Source organism: Plasmopara halstedii (genome assembly GCF_900000015.1).
Source record: "Plasmopara halstedii genome assembly, contig: Scaffold_262, whole genome shotgun sequence".
NCBI classification, from domain to species: domain Eukaryota; phylum Oomycota; class Peronosporomycetes; order Peronosporales; family Peronosporaceae; genus Plasmopara; species Plasmopara halstedii.
The window spans coordinates 921273-940057 of record NW_020187183.1 but is presented as its reverse complement, the minus strand read 5'-3'; the positions used below and the strand labels follow the sequence as shown (position 1 = coordinate 940057).

Below are 18785 nucleotides of genomic sequence, written 5' to 3'. Positions count from 1 at the left end.
AGTCACCGGACGGCGGTCGACCCGGTCGTCACCGCCCGCCACCGACTCTTCCCGATGATAACGGTGAAGTCCACTATCACGTGGAGCATCTATTGAGACGACGTCGCCACCAGGGTCAAACCCAATATCTGGTGAAGTGGCGGGGATACCCCGACTCCGAAAACTCGTGGGAGTTTGAGGCGCCACTTCGGAAAGATTGCCCAGTCGCCGTGGACGCTTTGAATCGGAAAGATCGGAAAGATCAGGGCGTCCCGCGTCATCAGACATTCCGCGCTTCCCGGCAATAGCCAGGGAAGTAGAAGTTGCATGAGCTGAGCTCAAGCAGTGACTTTGAGCTCTTGCGGCCGCAGACACAGAGCTCGCGGGATTGTTGAGGGTTATCCCATACGTCGCAGGGCGACAATCTGAAGCTAGTCGACGGCGTGCCTTGAGTTTGGCAAACTCAAATCGGAGGTGTTGCTCATCACGCACCTCCACTTCCTTGTGGCTCAACTGTAGGTTATACAGTGAGGAAAGCTTTTGGTGCCGTCGCACCCATCGTTTAAAGAGCGCTTCGTCATCTGTAACGTTTTTGCCACTAAAGGTATCGTCCGCATTGCGGGTACACGAGAGCCACCTCGTCGATCACTCAGACGAGTGCGATAAGCTTCCAACGAAAACTTCTGTGGAACAAGAAACGAGCTCGAAGAGCTTTCCATGTGGCAAGTTTATCTTCCGTTCTGACCGGGGGCCCGATGATGTGGACGCGTAACGATCGAGTTACCGCGTCCTTCGCGTCCACAGCGGGATCCGCTGGGGGAAGCCATATTCCACACGAGGGTCAATGACCGGCCGTGGATGGGCGTGCTTCAAAGCTGCCTTATGGGCAGCTTCCAGCTGCCGCCTTCGAGCCCCGTCGAGGTAATTGGTGATTACACCACATCCCTCGGTAGACGAGAAGTCAGGGAACGGACATGGGGTCCACAAGGCGAGCCGGGCTCGTATCACGCCGCTGGCGCAGCTCGCCTTCCTTGTCATCCCATGCGAGAAAAGGACTGTCAGACTCGTAGTCGACCACCTCCACATTATCAACGAGGTCACTCGTCATTGATAGCGTGCGCAAAGCGCGACGCTCGTGCTCATCGAGCCTAGGATGTGCATCCCCCGGTGCTGCGGACGCACTGTCCGACATTGCACCGCGTGCGGGAGACGAAATTGGGCTCTGCCCGTGTTCGCTGTCAGAATTAGCAAGACTTAGTAATTTCAGTGTCGTTGACAAAGGGCTCATTGACACGGAAGTCGTTTATTCCAGCGAATTAAGATGCAGTGTATAACGGACACGCGAGCCTCGTTTAGGCAATAATCGATTGGAGCTGTAAATGTTCTCAATTTTTATGAGGATGAGTGTAACGGGGTTACACGTACCCTGGTATCAGGGGTGTGCGTCACATGAGATGGGCATGGTGTGGCTAAATAAAAATCAGTGCTGAATTTAAACCGAAAAGTCTATTAGTCTTGGAGGTAGCGGATTGCGATCTGCTACACTCGTATTGGTTCTTGTAAAGAACAAAGGTCGGTGTCTTAAAAAGCGCTAAGCTACGGCAGCGCCGCTGCACACACACTGAAAGCTCTAGGAGCACCAACTGCAATGTGGGTTCGTCTTCCTCACTGCTCTACAAGTGCTAGCTCCCTAATTCCGCGACTTAGGAACAGTCTTTGGACAAATCATTTAGACGTTTGCTTGCGCGGACTGTGCGAGTCAAGAATTTCCAAAGTGCCAAAGGCAGAGAAAGGCAGAAGCTAATTGAATTCTGTATGTTTGTGCTAAACAATTTGCTTTAAACTTTATTTAATTACATTTTCGATACTTTGATACACTTGTGTATCAATGCAATTTGCTCTTTTTTTGCAGACAAAGAATTACTTAGTGCTCAATGCAATTTGCTCTTTTTTTGCAGACAAAGAATTACTTAGTGCTCATTTATTTAATTCAAGCTTTTGGTACCGCTGGATGCAAGTGTATCCGTCGCCATTTTGTAACAGTGCTTTCTGAATGATGAAAAAGTAGCAATTTTACCACGAGAATATTTAGCATCTCTTTGACCCGATGATCTTGAACCGTTACAGAAGCTAAAAGATGGAGATTAACACCATTTACATGAATCCGGTAGACAGAGCCTTGACGCCGAGGTATTCTTGATTCCTCAGGTTTAACATTTCAATTCGACAAACAAATGCAGCGTTCATAACAACAACATGGTTCGCAATGCACTTGCTTGCAACAACCATGTGCTTAGCAGTTTAATCCACTCGAATCAAAAATTGTCTGTCCAAATTGATGCCAAGAGCAGCACCTTGTCTTGAGAAGACCTGTAGACGGCTCACGAGCGAGCACCGTATAAAGGGTTGTATGGGTAGGAGGGATACCTTGTTCACTTTGATCATAATGTTACCCTGAAAGTCGTGTGGAGGTTGTGGAGAATTGGAACCGTGAAAGGCTCTACAGTTGAAAGTGCAACCTATGTTTAAAGCAAAAGGATATCGGACGCCGCAGACCTCGCTAAATTCGTTCAAAGTGACTGCTAAACTCTGGAAGCTAGAGTGGAAGCCCAACAAATGATTGAATGGATTTTTTCTCCAGGCTACGTTATCGCAATCCTTTGTCTTCTGTATCATGCTGATAAGATCCTGCACTGGCCATGACTCTTGTTTTTCAAATCAATGAAGTATGACACCGCCCGTATCCAATGAAAATTGCTCAACTATTCCCCTAGAATTTTGAAGATTTTGCGATCATGGTCATGATTCATGACTGCTACTCAAGTTCGTCAAATTGGATGATATCTATGGTGAATGTCTGAACAGCTGTTGGTCAGCTATTTAATTTGTTTTCTTCATCGTTTATCTAAAAGCCCCCTTAAGTACTTTTTCCCTGCAATTGAATGCACTTTCAAAAGTAAATGGCTATCTTTGCTAAATTGGGTATCACCAGCACCTTTGTTCTATAGCAGTCACTGCAACACGCTCCTTATGAGAGCATCTCACTATTTTACTTCCTACAATGACACGGTCACGCCTTACGTTTCGAATACACACAATCGATTTTTTTGTGATCCGTTTTGTACATAATAAATAAGTATTATTGCAAGAAATGTCAGACTACCAAAGCATTTCCAGCTTAGATGGTTCATGATCTTTCCGTGCTGAACGTGGGCATCGAAAGGAAGCTATGTATGCGTCTATTTGCTGTAGAAAGACACACTACGTAGGTTGATCAAGATCTCGTCGTCAAGCTAAAATGTCTAGTTGAGCTTAAGAAATTCGGCACCTACTAAAGAGTCGATGCCAACGAAGTGCAAATAAAAAAACGGTAACAATTTTATTGTTGGCTGTACAGTGACAAAGGCATGAAGATGGTTGGCAAGCTAAATGCTACTCGGGTCAATAACGGCCCACATCTGGTTCGGATTGTTATCCGAGCAGCCATAAAGCTGAACCTTGTTTTCCTGCAAAGGGTCCGTATCGAGACAAAAGCCAACGTGCTTGAGGTGCCGTATTTGGCCAGTCTGCGAATTGTATCCCCACTTCTGATTGCCCTCATAATCCAAGCAGCGGTACACATACACAATGGAGCCGTCCCACGGCTGGTAAGCATCAAGGCAGCGGTCGCTGCTCATAGAGCGTATTTGAAGCGTGACGGGATCAAAGAACCAGATTTGCTGTTCCTGAACCAACCAGTCATTCGATTTTGCCGACATATACACGGCGCCATTGTTTTCGGACAACAACAAGTTGGAACCAACATTGCGAATAGCACGCTTGTCCAACAAAGTAATATTAAGCTGATCGAAGTTACTTTTCATTGTATCATCCTCCTTGAAAATGCCGAAGCTGGCTTCCACTTCCTTCTCCCCGATAATCCTACGCCAATCCGAGTCGAAGGCGACATACCAATAGTACTCGAAATTGTGTGCATGAGCCATTCGGTAAAAGTCTGAAAAGAACTTGGCTTGGTTTTCGGGTGTCGCGGCACTCGCTGTCACTTCTTCGCCACTAGAGCTCCAGCCCGTCTCGCCTATACGCATAGGTTTACCCTTTTCGGCGCAGAGTATTCGTAAGTTCTTGAGACGATCAAGAGTTCTGGCCGCAGCCTCGGTCACATCGATATTCTCCCAGAAGGAAAATTGATTGACCACTACCTCGTCCACAGCATCAACCAACTGCGGATTCGCATTGTAGACGTTGATCACATCAGCGATCGAAACAGGTATGTACTTGCCACGACTGTGAAGAAAGTCACGAATCTCGTTCATGTAGCTGATAGCAGTATTTACATCAATTTCCTCACGATACATTGTCTCGCTACCCACATGCAAGCCAACAACCAAACTGTCTTGGTAAATACCCGAGTCAATGAGTGATGTCAGCTTGGCCTTCTCTCCAGCCAATGAGCTATAACGAGCAGTCGTCCAAATGCCAAGCTGCACTCGAAGCCCCGCGTTTCTGGCAGCAGGTAGAATGATCTCCGCCAAGTTGCAATCGACCAGGGAATAGATGCGCACGATGTCGGTAACACCCTTTATAGCATACATATCTTTTTGAATCTGAGCTGCGGACTTGCATTTCTCATTCTCAGGAAGCCAATCTGCGCCAATGCGTGCGCTGTAGTTCAGTCCAAAAATTTTGACGTTAAGAGCGTTTGCGTCATTTAGTAAAGAGACCAGGGATGCGACAAAAGTTGAAAGATACAGCTTCATGATGGTGTACTTGTAAGCTTGTAAACGAGTGGTCTAAACGAGCTTGTGATGCCACGTGGAGAAATTGAAAGTGGCTCTTAAGACTTCTGGCTTTCGTTTAATCAAGGCGTGATTTGGGATGGAGTACGTATACCCAGCCGCTCTTAGGGTCAGGTCTACTTATCTCAGTAGGTTGATTATTCTGGCTCATCTGAAGTGGAAATATCAATCCAGACTGTAATCCTTAGAAGTGGGTCATACGCGTTGAAGCATCCTTTAGCATAATTTGGTCTAGATCAGACAGCTAGACACGACACTTAAGCGAGCTTTGAACTTTGAAGACTTGGGATGGTAGAGTTGGCACCACTCACGTGAAGTCAGGTTTTAAAGCTCTATCCGTATTTAGCATTTTCATTATTCAGGGCAAATCTTCAGTCAGGATTTTTTATCGTACGATTGCGGGTACGATCAATTGCGGGTTACGATATTTTCTATATTGATAAATTTCTATATCAAGCTTAATCTTTTCAGTACTCTATCATATAAAATGCACATTGTGCAGTATCTTGTCGGAAGCATTTTCAGACCTCTTGAACTGTTATTCTTTGCAAGTCATATAAATGGGCTGGCATTAAAATCGTCGAGCATGCACATTGTAGAATCCATAGTATCGTGTATCTTCCATACTGTATGTTCCGCACATCCCAAGTAATTTTGTAATATCACTGCCAATGTGGTTGATTGTTCAACCGCATGCGATCCAAAAAAGCAAAACAGCAGTTTTACTCATCGATAAGAATTGCCCAAAAAATAAGAGGCTGTTTTCCAGCACCGGTTAGTTGTTATACCCGAACGAGGTGCTAGTTTCACCAGAATAGAGTAAAAATTTACGTAGCCATGAACAACCACAGGCAGAGGAAAACCAATTAACATAATGCGCGGCAGAGCAAAAACTTTACATGAATTTTTCAAATCTTAGGATTGCTTGGCCGTGATCATGTTTCGTTGTTGATGATCATGTTTCGTTGTTGATTTCCAATCAGCCTATACAGATGGAAAAGTCAAGGAATCTGAGATGAAAGCGAAAATTTCAGCATAAGATCAACATTTGTTGAACACAAATGCAATGTGTATTGCTGATCCGATTTGGCTTTCATTTGTTTTGCAACATGCAAGAACACCTGGGACCATCCGCAATTCGATAAAGGATATTATTGCGATGGCAGATGGACTGCGGATACTTTGATTGCTAGGATAGACAATGCAGTGATGGCGTAATACAATATATCTTGAGAGAAGAGATGAAAGGGTAAAATATAGATGCCGATACAATATAGAGTTTGGTTTATTAAAATTTGCTGAAGTACTTAGGATGTAACATTCGGCGGTTTCATTCACTGAAAACAAAACCATCATATATGAGAGCACGACAACAGACACCTCACGCAAGTTATCCACCAAGTCAAGCTAGAAATGTTCTTTATTGCGAGAATTTTCAAAGTTTGGCTCAGTGTTTCCGTTTCTGCCTCTTGCATACCCGAGCCATCATTTCATTGTGAAGCACTCTATTGATTTGTGGATGTCGAAACAATGGAATTAGAAATCAAGAGGTTGATTCTCAGATCACAAGCCAGCACAAAGGTGTCGTAGAGCAAAGTTCGTATAATCGTACTGAACTAAACTTTTCAGATGATATTTTGTCATTTGAGCATGTGAGGTCTTTGATCTATAGAATTAGTTAAATGTAGAAAAAGCGCACAGCTTTTGAACTATAGGACCTACATAAACTAAAATTAGCAGTACAACGAAACACCATACTTCCCACACGAGGCACCTTGCTGTGCTTTGCTCCTTACCTCACGAAATGTCGCGATTTAGGGATGGACAGCTGGCAAAGTCGTGATCAGTTGCTTTGCCAACGTTTCATTGTACTCCGGCTTTTCTAATCACTCTAAAACTGGATTGTTTAAATACAGGAGCATCATTGGTCGTATAATATTCAATTAAGCACGCAGACGAAATTTTCTGTCTACTTAATGTTTAGAGACTGGGAATCAGGTTGAACCAGGCTCTGACTTCCGATTAGAATCCTTCGACTTTTTTGGTAATAAGAAGTAAAGTCGGCATTATGAGAAGCTGAGCGAATGTTCATTTAATATGTCACGCATAGATGTGTATCGAACTGTGCCCTCAACCTGCCAATCCGTGTGTCACTGCTTGCTGTAGGCGAGTCTTCATTTAAAGGTAGAAAGCACTAATAAAGTTCGTGTTTTGTCGTAAAAGGTCATCGAACTGGCCTTCTGCTAATCTGTCAAGGATGGAACCATCGTGTCATATATGTCCGCAAGACAATTCAATTGAATGTCATGTCGCTCACCGAACTGTTTTCAGTTCAAAAATGTGTACGTTTTAATCGTCTTGTCGTCGTCGTTTCTTCCGTAGACTACCAACATTTGAAAACCACCGCAGCAGCACGACCCTTGAACCCTCGGCCTCTTCCAGCTTCCGCTTTACAATGATTGCCAATATAATGCCAATTCTAGCCTTCAGCAATTTTTCCTCCTCGTTATTGCATATCACTTCACAAACCTTTTACGACAGAGTGATGCCATGGCATTTGGTATCACGGCTTGATCAACGTCGACAAGACAATAATTTACAGAAAGGGCTTTATTAGAAAGACGTGTGGATAGGCAGCCAATCGCCTTACACTGAAGAATAGGTTTAGCCGGGCTGAAAGTTTTTGTTTTCGTAGGAGACATCTTCTACGTTGGAGTCAAAGTGAATCCGCTGCGTTTGGTAGCACTCATCGTCAATCCGACGTTTGATTCTTGATACAATCTTACCAAGAAATCAAGCAAAATTCAGGTAGTAAGCTCTTGCCTTATATAACTCGGATGACCGCTGACTTATGCCGAAATTGGCAACGATTATTCTATTTGCTTAGGTTCTCTGTACATGTGCGGCTCGAATGAGATAGTGACAAGGTTTGTACAAAATTATGGCGTACGCGCATATAACCCTGGTAATCTAAGCCATCGATATCCACAACCTTTCTCTAGCGCGGGAAGGTTGTAGCTATCCGACCCTTTTTGGGATCGGGTTTCGTACTCCTCGTTAACCTATGGGGATTTTTCGGTCAGTGGGACCTCCAGCCCACCCTACTATCACACATCCATTAGGGTGCGGGTTGGCAAAGTAGACACACTCTTAAAGTATGATCACGCATCACTTTAGTGACATTTCTCCGGCTGATTAAGTTCGGGTCCCATGGGTATCGAACCAGGCTCTCGGTCCCAGGTCAAGTGACTAACCATTTGAGCTCGGGCCGGCTCTTCGGACATAGAGCGGAGCTCCTAAGTACCATGTCGAATTAACATGGCGAAGCATCATTATTAGGTCTCACTACAGACGGAAGTGATGGCACTACGTCAAGGAGAAATCCATGAGTGCCAACCTCACGCATGCCTTACTTAGGGTTGTGAAAATTGAATATATATATTCAATATCATTTTCCGATAGCTTAAAATCTGTATATAAATTCATTAGGATAAGCAAATGAGAAATAGTACTTTGAAAAACTCCCCATTTGGCTTTTGATGGGCTAGTATGCGGTAATTTACGCGCGCCCTTAACGCTAAGCCTTCCTTTGTGCGCGGTGGTCCAATGAGCCTTGTAGCCCTAATCATCTACCCGGAGACGGGAAAATATTATATTGTATATTCTGCTAGTGATATGTTCACACATCCGTTCCCAGTTTCCGGGAAGAACAGCATGAAACGCTCAACAATTTCCTGGGTTTAGTTGGCCGCGAGATAGTGCAATTGGCAGCTCAAGGCTAAAAGCGATTATTAATGCTGTGCATAGATCTCATGTCCAGAACCGCTTTAATAATTTCATATTTAGACCTCTTCCATACTAAGCGAATATTACTGAATGGATATCTGCTACGTCAATCGGCAACAAGTCATGATGCCTACAAGACAAACAAAAGAAATCTCTATCTGATTGACGCGAATAGTAATGATGCGACCGACAACTGTGAGATTCGAACTCATGCGGGTTGCCCCATTCGGTTAGCAGGCTAATCCCTCAACCACTCGACCTAGCTGCCGCACTATATATATGTAGCAGATTTACTGATTTTAAATGTACGAACTAATATTACCAAGAAATTATATTACAGCAAAACGAAAGCCAGCATGCATGCACATCGCTCAGCTAGTGTAGCTTATCATACAGGACATATCACGATGCAGCACGCAGCAAAAAGACCATACTGTGCTGACAAGATATTAGCAAAGGGCCCGTTAATTAGTTGGAGTAAGTTCTTTTGCTGTCACCATCAGAATTTATCTTGATTTTTCGTTTCAGATCTCATGACATGCTTGATGATGTAAGTATGTGCTAACACGGACAAGCATCAGTTACCGCTCGCCTGGAGGCACTCATTAACTACGAAAATGCGCTGGCGATTCGAACCAGAGTAATTTTTTAGTCAGGCATCAAATAACACTAACGCTCCCAAAAAATTAGAGCGAGAAATCCGTTTTTAAGATCTGAGCCTTTGAAAGCAAAAGTATATGTTCGATATTAAAATTAATTTTACGTGTTATACAAGTGCAACTTTCTTACATTATCACCCTAATTCAGATATCTACATCTTGACCCGAACCGTAGGTTAAGTAAATCTAGCTATCGAGAGACAAGTCATGTTCACGGAATCTAATTCTCATAGAAACGTTTGCCAGCATACCCCCCCTCGTCATACGAATGGCTGAGGTGGTCATCGACTTTGCTCTGTTCTTGCTTGAGCAACACCAATCGTGCTAGCAATCACTCAGCCAGAAGGTCGCGCATGAAGAATATAATGGACAGAGCCTGCGCTACCTCACATCATGCTTCCCGCATACGGTCGAAAACTTAGTCACTCGTCGAGGGAAGTGAGAATAGGTGGACTAGCACCAACAGTTTGAAACTCTCACAGACAGGTTGATGACTGTACTACTTCGGAGAACATTTACAGTTATCATCGTCACAGAGGGACACAAAGTAGTAGCAGCTCCCACATGAACCTTCCGCGCCCACCCAATCGCATTTGAGGAAGCAACGGATCGCATTAAATGCGGGGCACAGGTTTTGGATCGACAAGGCCAAGTTGAACGCATGTTATATAAGCACACCAGAGGCGGTGGACCTCGATCAGGCAAAGGAGAAAGACAGGGCTACTCTAGCTATTCAGTTCTCCTATATAATTCATCGTACTGGCAACATTTTGTAGTCGTACAGACCGGGGTTATCGGATGCTTACGCAACTTTACCTTAGAGAGGCGGGGCGAACAGCGCAGTATTGCGCGCTTTCAGCATCCAATTTTAAACCTTTGTGTTACAAAAAAGTCCTGATAACTTTCGAAAAGTCGTGATGATACGTACGACGCGCAATTATCAAGATGGGACAAGGATACCGAGGGAGGACAATATCCGTATGTCTCGCAACGGTATTACTCGTCAAATGTCGATAGCCCCGGAATCTTAGCACATTTAATAAGCTTGACGGCGAGATACGCTATCTCCTCTTGGAATCTGGATTTGAGATGATCAAGAAAAACAATGAGTGTTGGAATTTATGCTTTGACGTCTGCTGAAAGCATAGGGTTTTTTAACGCGGGCACGAAAGACGTGCGCTATTTTTGGCACGGGACATGGGATTGTCCAAATGGTACGAAACGGTTTTACTCAGAGCTTTATAATAAGCTTAGTTGGCAGAAGCGGCTATGAATGAAGATCTTTAGACGATGACGGTGATAATCCACCGTATCTTTCGGTGTCCAACCGCGAGATAAACTGATACTTCGGCTTTGCGCCGGAATTATTACAGAACACTCCTGGTGGAACGTTGACTAGCGACCTTGTGTTGCGGTATCTGAGGATTAATCTCACGCTGACAATGTGACGACACTTACTGCCGCAATCTCCAGGATAAAGACTAGTATAAACAGACGACTGTGATATCCTTGTCATGTGTGACGGTGTAGCTGGGACATGTAAGATGGCGCTGTTCACAAATAGTCCCGCAAAAGCAACACACACGCTTGTACGAAGAGAAAGCGATTTCCCACGTTTAGGTAAAAAGGACAGTCCCGACGTATAGGGAAGAAGTACGACTTAACATCTTTAAAATAAATTTGCATTTGAATCAAAATGAGTTGTGGTTCTTAGCTACAATTCAAATCACCCCAAGGGATCATCAGGGTTTGACTAATAATTCCTTGGATCCTGTTCATAAATCAAGAGAGTACTAAGGTTTGGCCTCAGCTTTAAATCATATAAAACTTTGTGTAGAACTTCAAAAAATGCAAACTTCAACTTTTGTGAAATAATCCTATAGAAGTGACTGGCTCACGCCACCCATTTCGATGGACAGAGACACGTCGATCTCGTCACCAATACAGCTCTCCAAGCATAAACAGCACTTTGTATCACACAGAATGTTTGTGACTTCATATAAGATGTCACGTATGTATTTAGACCCCTTGTTCTATAGATTTCCAGAGTGGATACAGAAGCTGCATAGATGTACCTTCATGTGTAGCCCATGACATCATCCCCTCCTTTAATATATTTGATTCTTTTGCAGATCTTTTGAAGCAGTCCACTTTCCGATCAACAATGGAGAGATCAAGTGAGCAAGTCGACAATAAAGAGGGTTCTTCGCCTACACGGCAAAGAAGGTTTACAGAACAGTTTGCCATTTTCTTCAATTCTCACCAACAATGGAGACAAGGGGTTCTATATGGAACATTTCTTTCGTTGGCGTCGGATCAACAATCGTGATGATCCTACCCAGCACATCGCAGCTAAGCTCGACTCTCGGCGAACATTTGTTCACTCTGAGAATGAGAACAAGATGGTGCGTTTGCTTTGCCGAGTCAGTGTTGACAGATCTTTCAGTCACGAAAACAACCAAGCTCTAGTCGTCGTAGTATTGCCTCTGGCAATACTACAGGCCATTTTCGTAGCTGCGGACCACGTCGAAGACATCACACAAAGGCCTGACGACGTACCCACGTGTCCGAGTCCGATGGATAGCCGCGCCACCAAAGTCCGTAGAAGCGATGATGGTTCAACTGCATATCTTCACGATAGCGAGTCGGTCGATCCTCATGATCGACAATCGTCTCAACCACCCAACGACGCTCTCCACGAAAGTCTAATCACGGAGGTGGGAATGATTGTGAAAGCGGTTAAACGACTCTGGAAGCAGAGGAGCGCTCATCGCGAGCAATTTGAGGCATTGCAGCAGCGTTGCTTGGAGCTTGAAGATCGCTGCGAGGGCGTTTCGTATCTTGTTGCGGAGCAGAACTGAACACTCGACGTTTTGACTGATGGCTTCGCTCATTGCTCGGCTTTGGAGTCTCTTTTTGAAGTACGATTTTAACAGATTCATGATGAAATTGTTCGACCCCGGAGGGACGAGAAATCGCCTGAGATGGGCCACGAACACTTGTTGCGCTCGGTTGAAGAGGCAGGTTTTGCTCTAAAGGTATTTCGTGCTGAGAACATTTTTGCCTTCAAGCATTAAATCAGTGAAGGAGGAACCCTTCGATGTCCTCCAACGCTTTTACGCCGAGAAGAATCTCCTGGATGAGAAATTAGTTGCTCATTGCGGACAAATGGAGAAACGTCATCATCAGCTCGATCGTATATTAAAGGTAGAGTAGGATTGGCAGATCTACTCGGAAGATACGACTTTAGCCTACCCACAAAAATGTAGGATGTAGGCACATGCATGTAGGATTGGCTAAATTTACACGCGTCACCATTGCATTTCAACACCACAAACAGTCCAATGAAACCTAGCAAAAGCTTTCTGCTTTCTAAGTTATGGACTACATGTTCAGGCAGATTTGTTGTGCTAAGTAGTACAGGATCATTGACCTTATATTCCTTCTTGTTTCTCCTTCCGCTCTTTTTTTTTTGCGGATACTAAGCTTTCGCAATTGCGTCTCGAACAAATTGCATGCGCACTTGTCGCTTCACTATAAAGTCATCGACTTGCTATTCCTCACGACTTATCCTTTCGTCTGTAGGTCTCATTAAGTCTTGCTTTGAGCTCTGTGACAGCATTTAGATCTGACTGTGGCTATATAGCCATCATTTTTTACCCACTTTAGCTATAGACTCACCCCATATCGAAAGCAAATAGTCTCGGATAAATACCACAACTCACATAAAATGGCGAATGACCTGTCAAGACATGTGTCACGTTGTTCAACGCAAACTCTGCAAGAGGGAGAAGTTCACTTCGCTCTTTGAACGACTTAGCGTCCTACATAGTACGTCCTCCAGAACTCAATTCACACGCTCTGTTCGACCGTCCGTTTCAGAGTGTGCAGCTGTTGACATGGCCAATTAGGCGCTCAATAGTTCAAACAGTGCGCGCCAAAACTTCGACGTGGAACGGGTGTCATGGCCAGTCACGATCTCAACAAGAAAGCTATGCAGACGGAAAACAACACCTACCAGAACCTAAGCTATTTATTTGATACAGATCTTATTCGAAATACGCGCAAGGGGAATCATATTGCTGAATCAATCCACTAACAAAACGATGCCATTGCGTCTCTGTGTAACACGCGGAAGTCCAATTAAAAAGCCCATACTCACAAACTCCCATATGTCAGTTGGCACAACCAACGACCGAAGTGGGATCTGAGCGGAACCCGATGGTTTCACGCTCTGGCAAATCTCACAAGACCTCACATTCATGCGCACTCACTCATATATGTGTGGCCAATCCTAATCACGGGAAAGACTGAGAAATGTTTTCTCACGTCTGAGATAGCCACCCGAAGGGCTGTCATGGTACGCATATAAGAGACGATAACGCAGACCTTCGTCATTTGGAACAGTAACCCTTGCTGTGTTCTCGTGTTCAACCGCATAGTACAACAATCCATTGCGTACTCCAAAACGGTGAACACGAGATGTTGTGAAAGACGGGAGACCTTATGTGCTTTGTTGGAAGGGTCTTTAAAAGATTTCAGCATGTCCTGACATGTCTCATCAGACTTGTACCCCTGACAACTTCTTCGGGCACTGTAGTCGTTGCTTGCACTCTACTCGTCTGAACATCTTCGCATTGTCGACATGAATCGTGCATGTTTTCGCGTCTGGACGTCTTGACGATGTATCGGCTAAGATATTCGTCTTGTTTGGCTTGCAGTGTACAGCCTTGTTGTTACAACTTTGTTCTACACTGCAAAGAAGGAAAGCCATCGAGCCATTCTCTGTGAAAAATGAGGAGTCTTTGCTGTCATAAGCAGCGAGAAATGATCTGTATAGATCGCGAAACGCTCCTTTCCAAGCAAGTACACACGGAGACTAGCCAAATAATATTTCATTGCTAGAAGCTCTTTGTTATGGACTGGATAGTTCCGTTCCGCGAGCAGGAGCTGTTGCGACTGATACGAAACAACTTGCTCTCGACCCTCATCATCGTGTTGCATCAACGCACAGCCGAGGACATATCACATGCATCGCAGACCATATATATTTTTTCTTGTGGTTTGCAATCTCGAGGACAGAAAATTCTCTCAAGCTCTCCTTTAGTCCGCAAATACCGCCTGGTGACCTTTTAATCATTCGCACTTACCGTTCTTCTTTAAAAGAGTCGTTAGGGGTTGCACCAACGCTGGGTAAATTCACGTGTATCTGTGCTAATAATCGGCCAAGCCCAACCATTGTCTCAGGTTTCAAATCGTTTGACACAGGCCAAACATTGAAAGCTTTGACTTTCTCCGAATCTACGCAAACGCCATTCTTACCTTCAAAGTAGTCGAGAACGGGAATCTCAGATGCAAAGAAATGCACTTTTTCAAGTAAGCGTAGAGCTTATCCTCTCGCATTTCTTGGAAGACTTACATGATCAAGATGATCACCGAAATCAGACTTATCATTTTATTTCTTACAATAAACGAATGTACCATCAAAGTAGCTCGGTGCACACTCTTTCAACGAACGAAGAAGATTCGTGACCATACTGTTGAAAGTCGCGGGAGTATTCTTCAAACCACCACTAATCATTCCCACAGCATACCACTGGGTGTACTGACTGCAGTTATTGGTGTTTCTATTTCCCGCATTTGTATCTGACAGAGACGATTTCTCAAATCGATTGCCAACCATTTCATCAAGGCTCATAGCCTCGCGCGGAAACGGAGTTTAGGCAGGTATGGTAGCATCGTTCAGCTTGTTAAAAGCGTGACCAGCGCGCCAATCACCTGTGGCTTTCATCACACAGAGGTTGGACCGTATTGTGGCGACTTGCTCTCACGCACAAGAGTAGGCGTCTGTTGCTGTAGAAAGAATTCGTCGATTGCAATGACTTGTCTACGGTAATGGCCACTGCCGGATGATACAATACTTCGTACCAGGAAGTATGTCAATATCATGACGAATGCCTCTGTCAGATGGCAATTAAACCGGCACCTTGTCTGGGAATTTATCAGCATATTCCCTTACACGTCCGTACTTAGCGTTTGTCCTCAAAGCTTTCCACGACTGGTCGTCAAACATTTTCTTCCGTGTTTTTTCATCATATAGTACCGCAGTATCGATGACATCGTCGATAGCGTCTTCGACGATTGCATATATTTGCAAAATTTCGCCTTTCGCCAGACAACACTTCAGCGTCTTTTTGCTCAACAACGGCAAATAGAACAATCCTTAGACTGAACTTGAAGAATTTTTTATCTCTACGAGACGAATAACATCAATTACGAGCTTTGATTGACACTAGATCGTCCAACGTCTTTGTTCGAGCGCAAGCTATGACTGGGCATGATGTTAGCCTGCCCAATGTAAGAGGAGATATGATCGTTCGTTTAGCGAATGAAAACTGGATAGTGCATTTCCAAGATGAAGACGAGTTTGTCCAGCTCGACCTCGATAATAAGATTGATATCATCCTAGGTACGCCATGTTAAAGTGTTATCAACCGAGCATTGACTGGATGAATACGAAGATCGTCGTCAACAAGTCGTGAAGCGCTTATTCGAGCTGGATGACGACATACGAAATGGTATGGATGTATGCATCTGTTGAAGAAGGCACAAATATTCCAAATAATATTGTGGTGTGCGATGGCTCTCTATGTTCAGAGGACAACTCCAAGAAGACAAAAGTAAAGACATCAACTGGAGGTGGAGTAGTCAGACACCGAAAAAGACTTTCTTTTTTTCATCGGGATGGAAGTAATTTGCGACGAAAGTATGAAAAAAAGTGGGATCCAAGGAAGCCCACCCCGAGAGAAGAATAAGAAATTCACCAAGACGAGTTTCCCGTCAAGTATATTGCGTGCCCCTGATTAAGGTACAAGTTGGCTTGATGAAGGAAGTGTTCAATAATAAGACACTTCGAGCGAGTTTGTATATGTTGTGGCCTACAACAAAGAAGGTGACGTGGTTTCTAAAAACCATCTACAAAGACTTCTTGGACAGTCAAATCGCACTTTGACTGACATTTCCAACACTCATAGTGAAAAATACGTGGCATCATGCGCGTTAGGGCCAGAGTTCAGTGTATCCATAGCATACAGAGTACTCTTCTAGGACACAGTAGGGAGCCCCGCCCCTACTGGTCGGTCCCATCTGTTTACGCTTTGGGACGTTCGAGTCAACAACCTTATAGCGTCCGCGGTTTTTCAAAAGAGCGCCCTGTTTTTGTTGTCGTCTCTGCAACGATACTCGGCACTTCCGAGCAATATGACCCAGCTTACCACACCGGAATACTTGCTATGGCTGCGTGAACGTTCAATTTTAGGCGTGGAGATGTACGACATTTTCATTTGCTCGGGACTATCACTTGTACCGGTCGACTGGCGCGCTTGTCTTAATACGAAGCCATTAAACTTGACTTGCTTGATGCTAAACTCTTTTTGCATCGCACGGTTGATGGCTTTATCCAGTGTCATTGGGTTCTCATGGAACAGTTAATCCTGGATCGGACCATCATTCAAACCTGCCATGAACGTTACAACTTGCGGTAAAAAGTCAACTGGTTCGTCGTGATAACAACTAGTGAGCACACTTTGCATACGAGTGTGCGGAACTCAATTTGTGATTGTCCAGAGTTCAAACGCTTATCTAGCTCGATCTTGAAGTGTTCGTGTCTGGGAAAGCAGTTTGGATTTGCTTAATGCTTACCATACGCCCAACGCTTCGCACAACCCGCATGGTTAGGCATCGCTAACAACACTTGCTGCAAGGGGTCTCAGTTGACTTGCAGTGATTGCAGCGTTTCGCTCGTCAAACCATCGTGAGAGATGCTCATTCTCTTCATCACACGTTCAGCTTCAGATGCATCGCTTTGTACAAAGAGACAGGGTTTGAGACTTGCTTCCAATATTCTATAATCTCACCATGCATTAAACGAAGTGCCAGGTTCTTCTGATCATCCGAAGTAGACGACTACAGTAAACCGGCTACAGCAGCTTCTCCGATGACTTCTCGCATCCGCTCGAGTCCACTTATGTGGGGACAAATGAGGAAATATCTCCTGCGTCAGCACCTCAGTTTGCAGTACTGATGGAACGAGAGGTACTCCAACTTCTTCCGTGTCGCTCGGACAAGGACAAGAGTATGGTTTGGAATAAAATGCGAGACGATCTGGATAACGGCGTCGTCAAATCAGATCGAATATCTTGAAAAGATCGCTCAATGTGCTGACAGATGTAAGAGGGCGCTGTTCGCAAACAGTTCCTCAAAGACAACACACACGCTTATGCGATCGTGAAGCGGTTTCTGACGTAAAGGGAGATGGAAAGTCCCGACATGGAGGGAAGAAGAACGACTTAATATCTTAAACGAACATTTGCAACAAGACTATAATGAGTTGTGCTTCCTTGTTACATGCAAAACGCCCCGACGGCTTCTAAAGACCACACTAACGAAACCTTGAAATTCCGATGATAAATCACTGGTGTACTGAGGTTGAACCTTATCTTCAACTTATACAAAATTTGGGTGTATGGAGCTTGAGCTTCAGCTTTCGTGGAAAGTATCCTGTAAAAGTGCTATCCACTTCGAAAGACAAAGACATGTCGGTCTCGTCACCAATACAGATCCCGAAGTAGGAACCTGCATTCTGTATCACACAGAATGTATGTGACTCCATACTAGATGTCACGTATGCACTTTACAACACCATACTGAAATATTCTTTTGTAAATTCCCACAATGCATACAGAAGGTACATCTAGGTACCTGCATGAAATGTCTATGTGTGGCCTGTTACAGGATAGTAACACCGAGTAAAGTAATCGCCATAAGTATCATTGGGACCGTGGCAAGAAAGACCGCTTGCTAGTAAATCAATAGACCTGATATTTCTAAAATGTGTTAGCCTCATCTCACTTTTCTATACAGAAGCGTACGTTGGGCTTGAAACGTTATCCCGCGGGTGTAAACGGAAGTTATGATTGCTGAATGCCGAGCTGAAACTATGAATACTAAAGTATTGTTTTAGCTCGTCATTGGTCGCTGATGTCGTTGAGGACACTTGCAGAGCGCCAAGTGCGAGAAGAAGGCAGCTATTCTCAAAGACCCTCGCGATCCTATAACTATTTGTTGGGGGATTTACTTCGCGATAACGAGAGGCCCTCCACGCGTGTCGCGCCCATATCGAGAAGTGCGTCATAAAACAAACCTAGGTTTAGGAAGCAAACATCATATGACATGTCAATAGCCCTTACCAAACCAACAGTGGTACGTCACAACGTGTGCAAATTACGAAGTGAGTTTGGTGAGGATGAAAAAAACCAACGCAATGCTGACTATCTGTCAGAACAACTATCGACAAACGGAAGATGCTGATGATAACTTAAATGCAGCCACAACATCGGCAGGGTTGCCGATTTTTGGAAAGGTTGTGCTTGAAAACAATTTATTCGCTAGAATACTGTACAGACATCTGACCTGATGGATGGGTACTATATACTGCTCATAAATGAGACATTTCCCTCAATGCAATGAGTACTTCAAGTGGGATGGTCTTTTATGGATCAGCGAC

The 18785-nt window shown here is 44.4% G+C and overlaps 3 protein-coding genes across 3 annotated transcripts in view; 1 reads left to right on the top strand and 2 right to left on the bottom strand.

Moving 5' to 3' along the window:
• The window catches only part of PHALS_04631 (AAA ATPase containing von Willebrand factor type A (vWA) domain), a gene marked incomplete at both ends in the record, with an annotated part of 1948 nt that extends 1661 nt beyond the window's left edge, over positions 1–287 (top strand). Inside the window, one exon of the mRNA XM_024722483.1 lies at positions 1–287. This exon is cut by the window's left edge and continues 897 nt beyond it. Coding sequence (XP_024573554.1) covers positions 1–287 — 287 coding nt within the window.
• A 3117-nt stretch (positions 288–3404) lies between these two features.
• On the bottom strand, positions 3405–4736 carry PHALS_04630 (ricin b lectin-like protein; the record flags this gene model as incomplete). The annotated part of the gene is made up of 1 exon (XM_024722481.1): positions 3405–4736. The coding sequence occupies one exon, from the start codon at positions 4734–4736 to the stop codon at positions 3405–3407; it is 1332 nt and encodes a 443-aa protein (XP_024573553.1).
• A 1992-nt stretch (positions 4737–6728) lies between these two features.
• On the bottom strand, positions 6729–7765 carry PHALS_15034 (uncharacterized protein). The gene has a single exon (XM_036407326.1). The coding sequence runs from the start codon at positions 7475–7477 to the stop codon at positions 7292–7294; it is 186 nt and encodes a 61-aa protein (XP_036263037.1). The 5' UTR covers positions 7478–7765; the 3' UTR covers positions 6729–7291.
• Positions 7766–18785: the final 11020 nt, after the last annotated feature.

Excerpts from the sequence above, each read along its gene's own strand:
- PHALS_15034 (XM_036407326.1), bottom strand. The coding sequence starts at position 7,477 with ATGTCTCCTACGAAAACAAAAACTTTCAGCCCGGCTAAACCTATTCTT.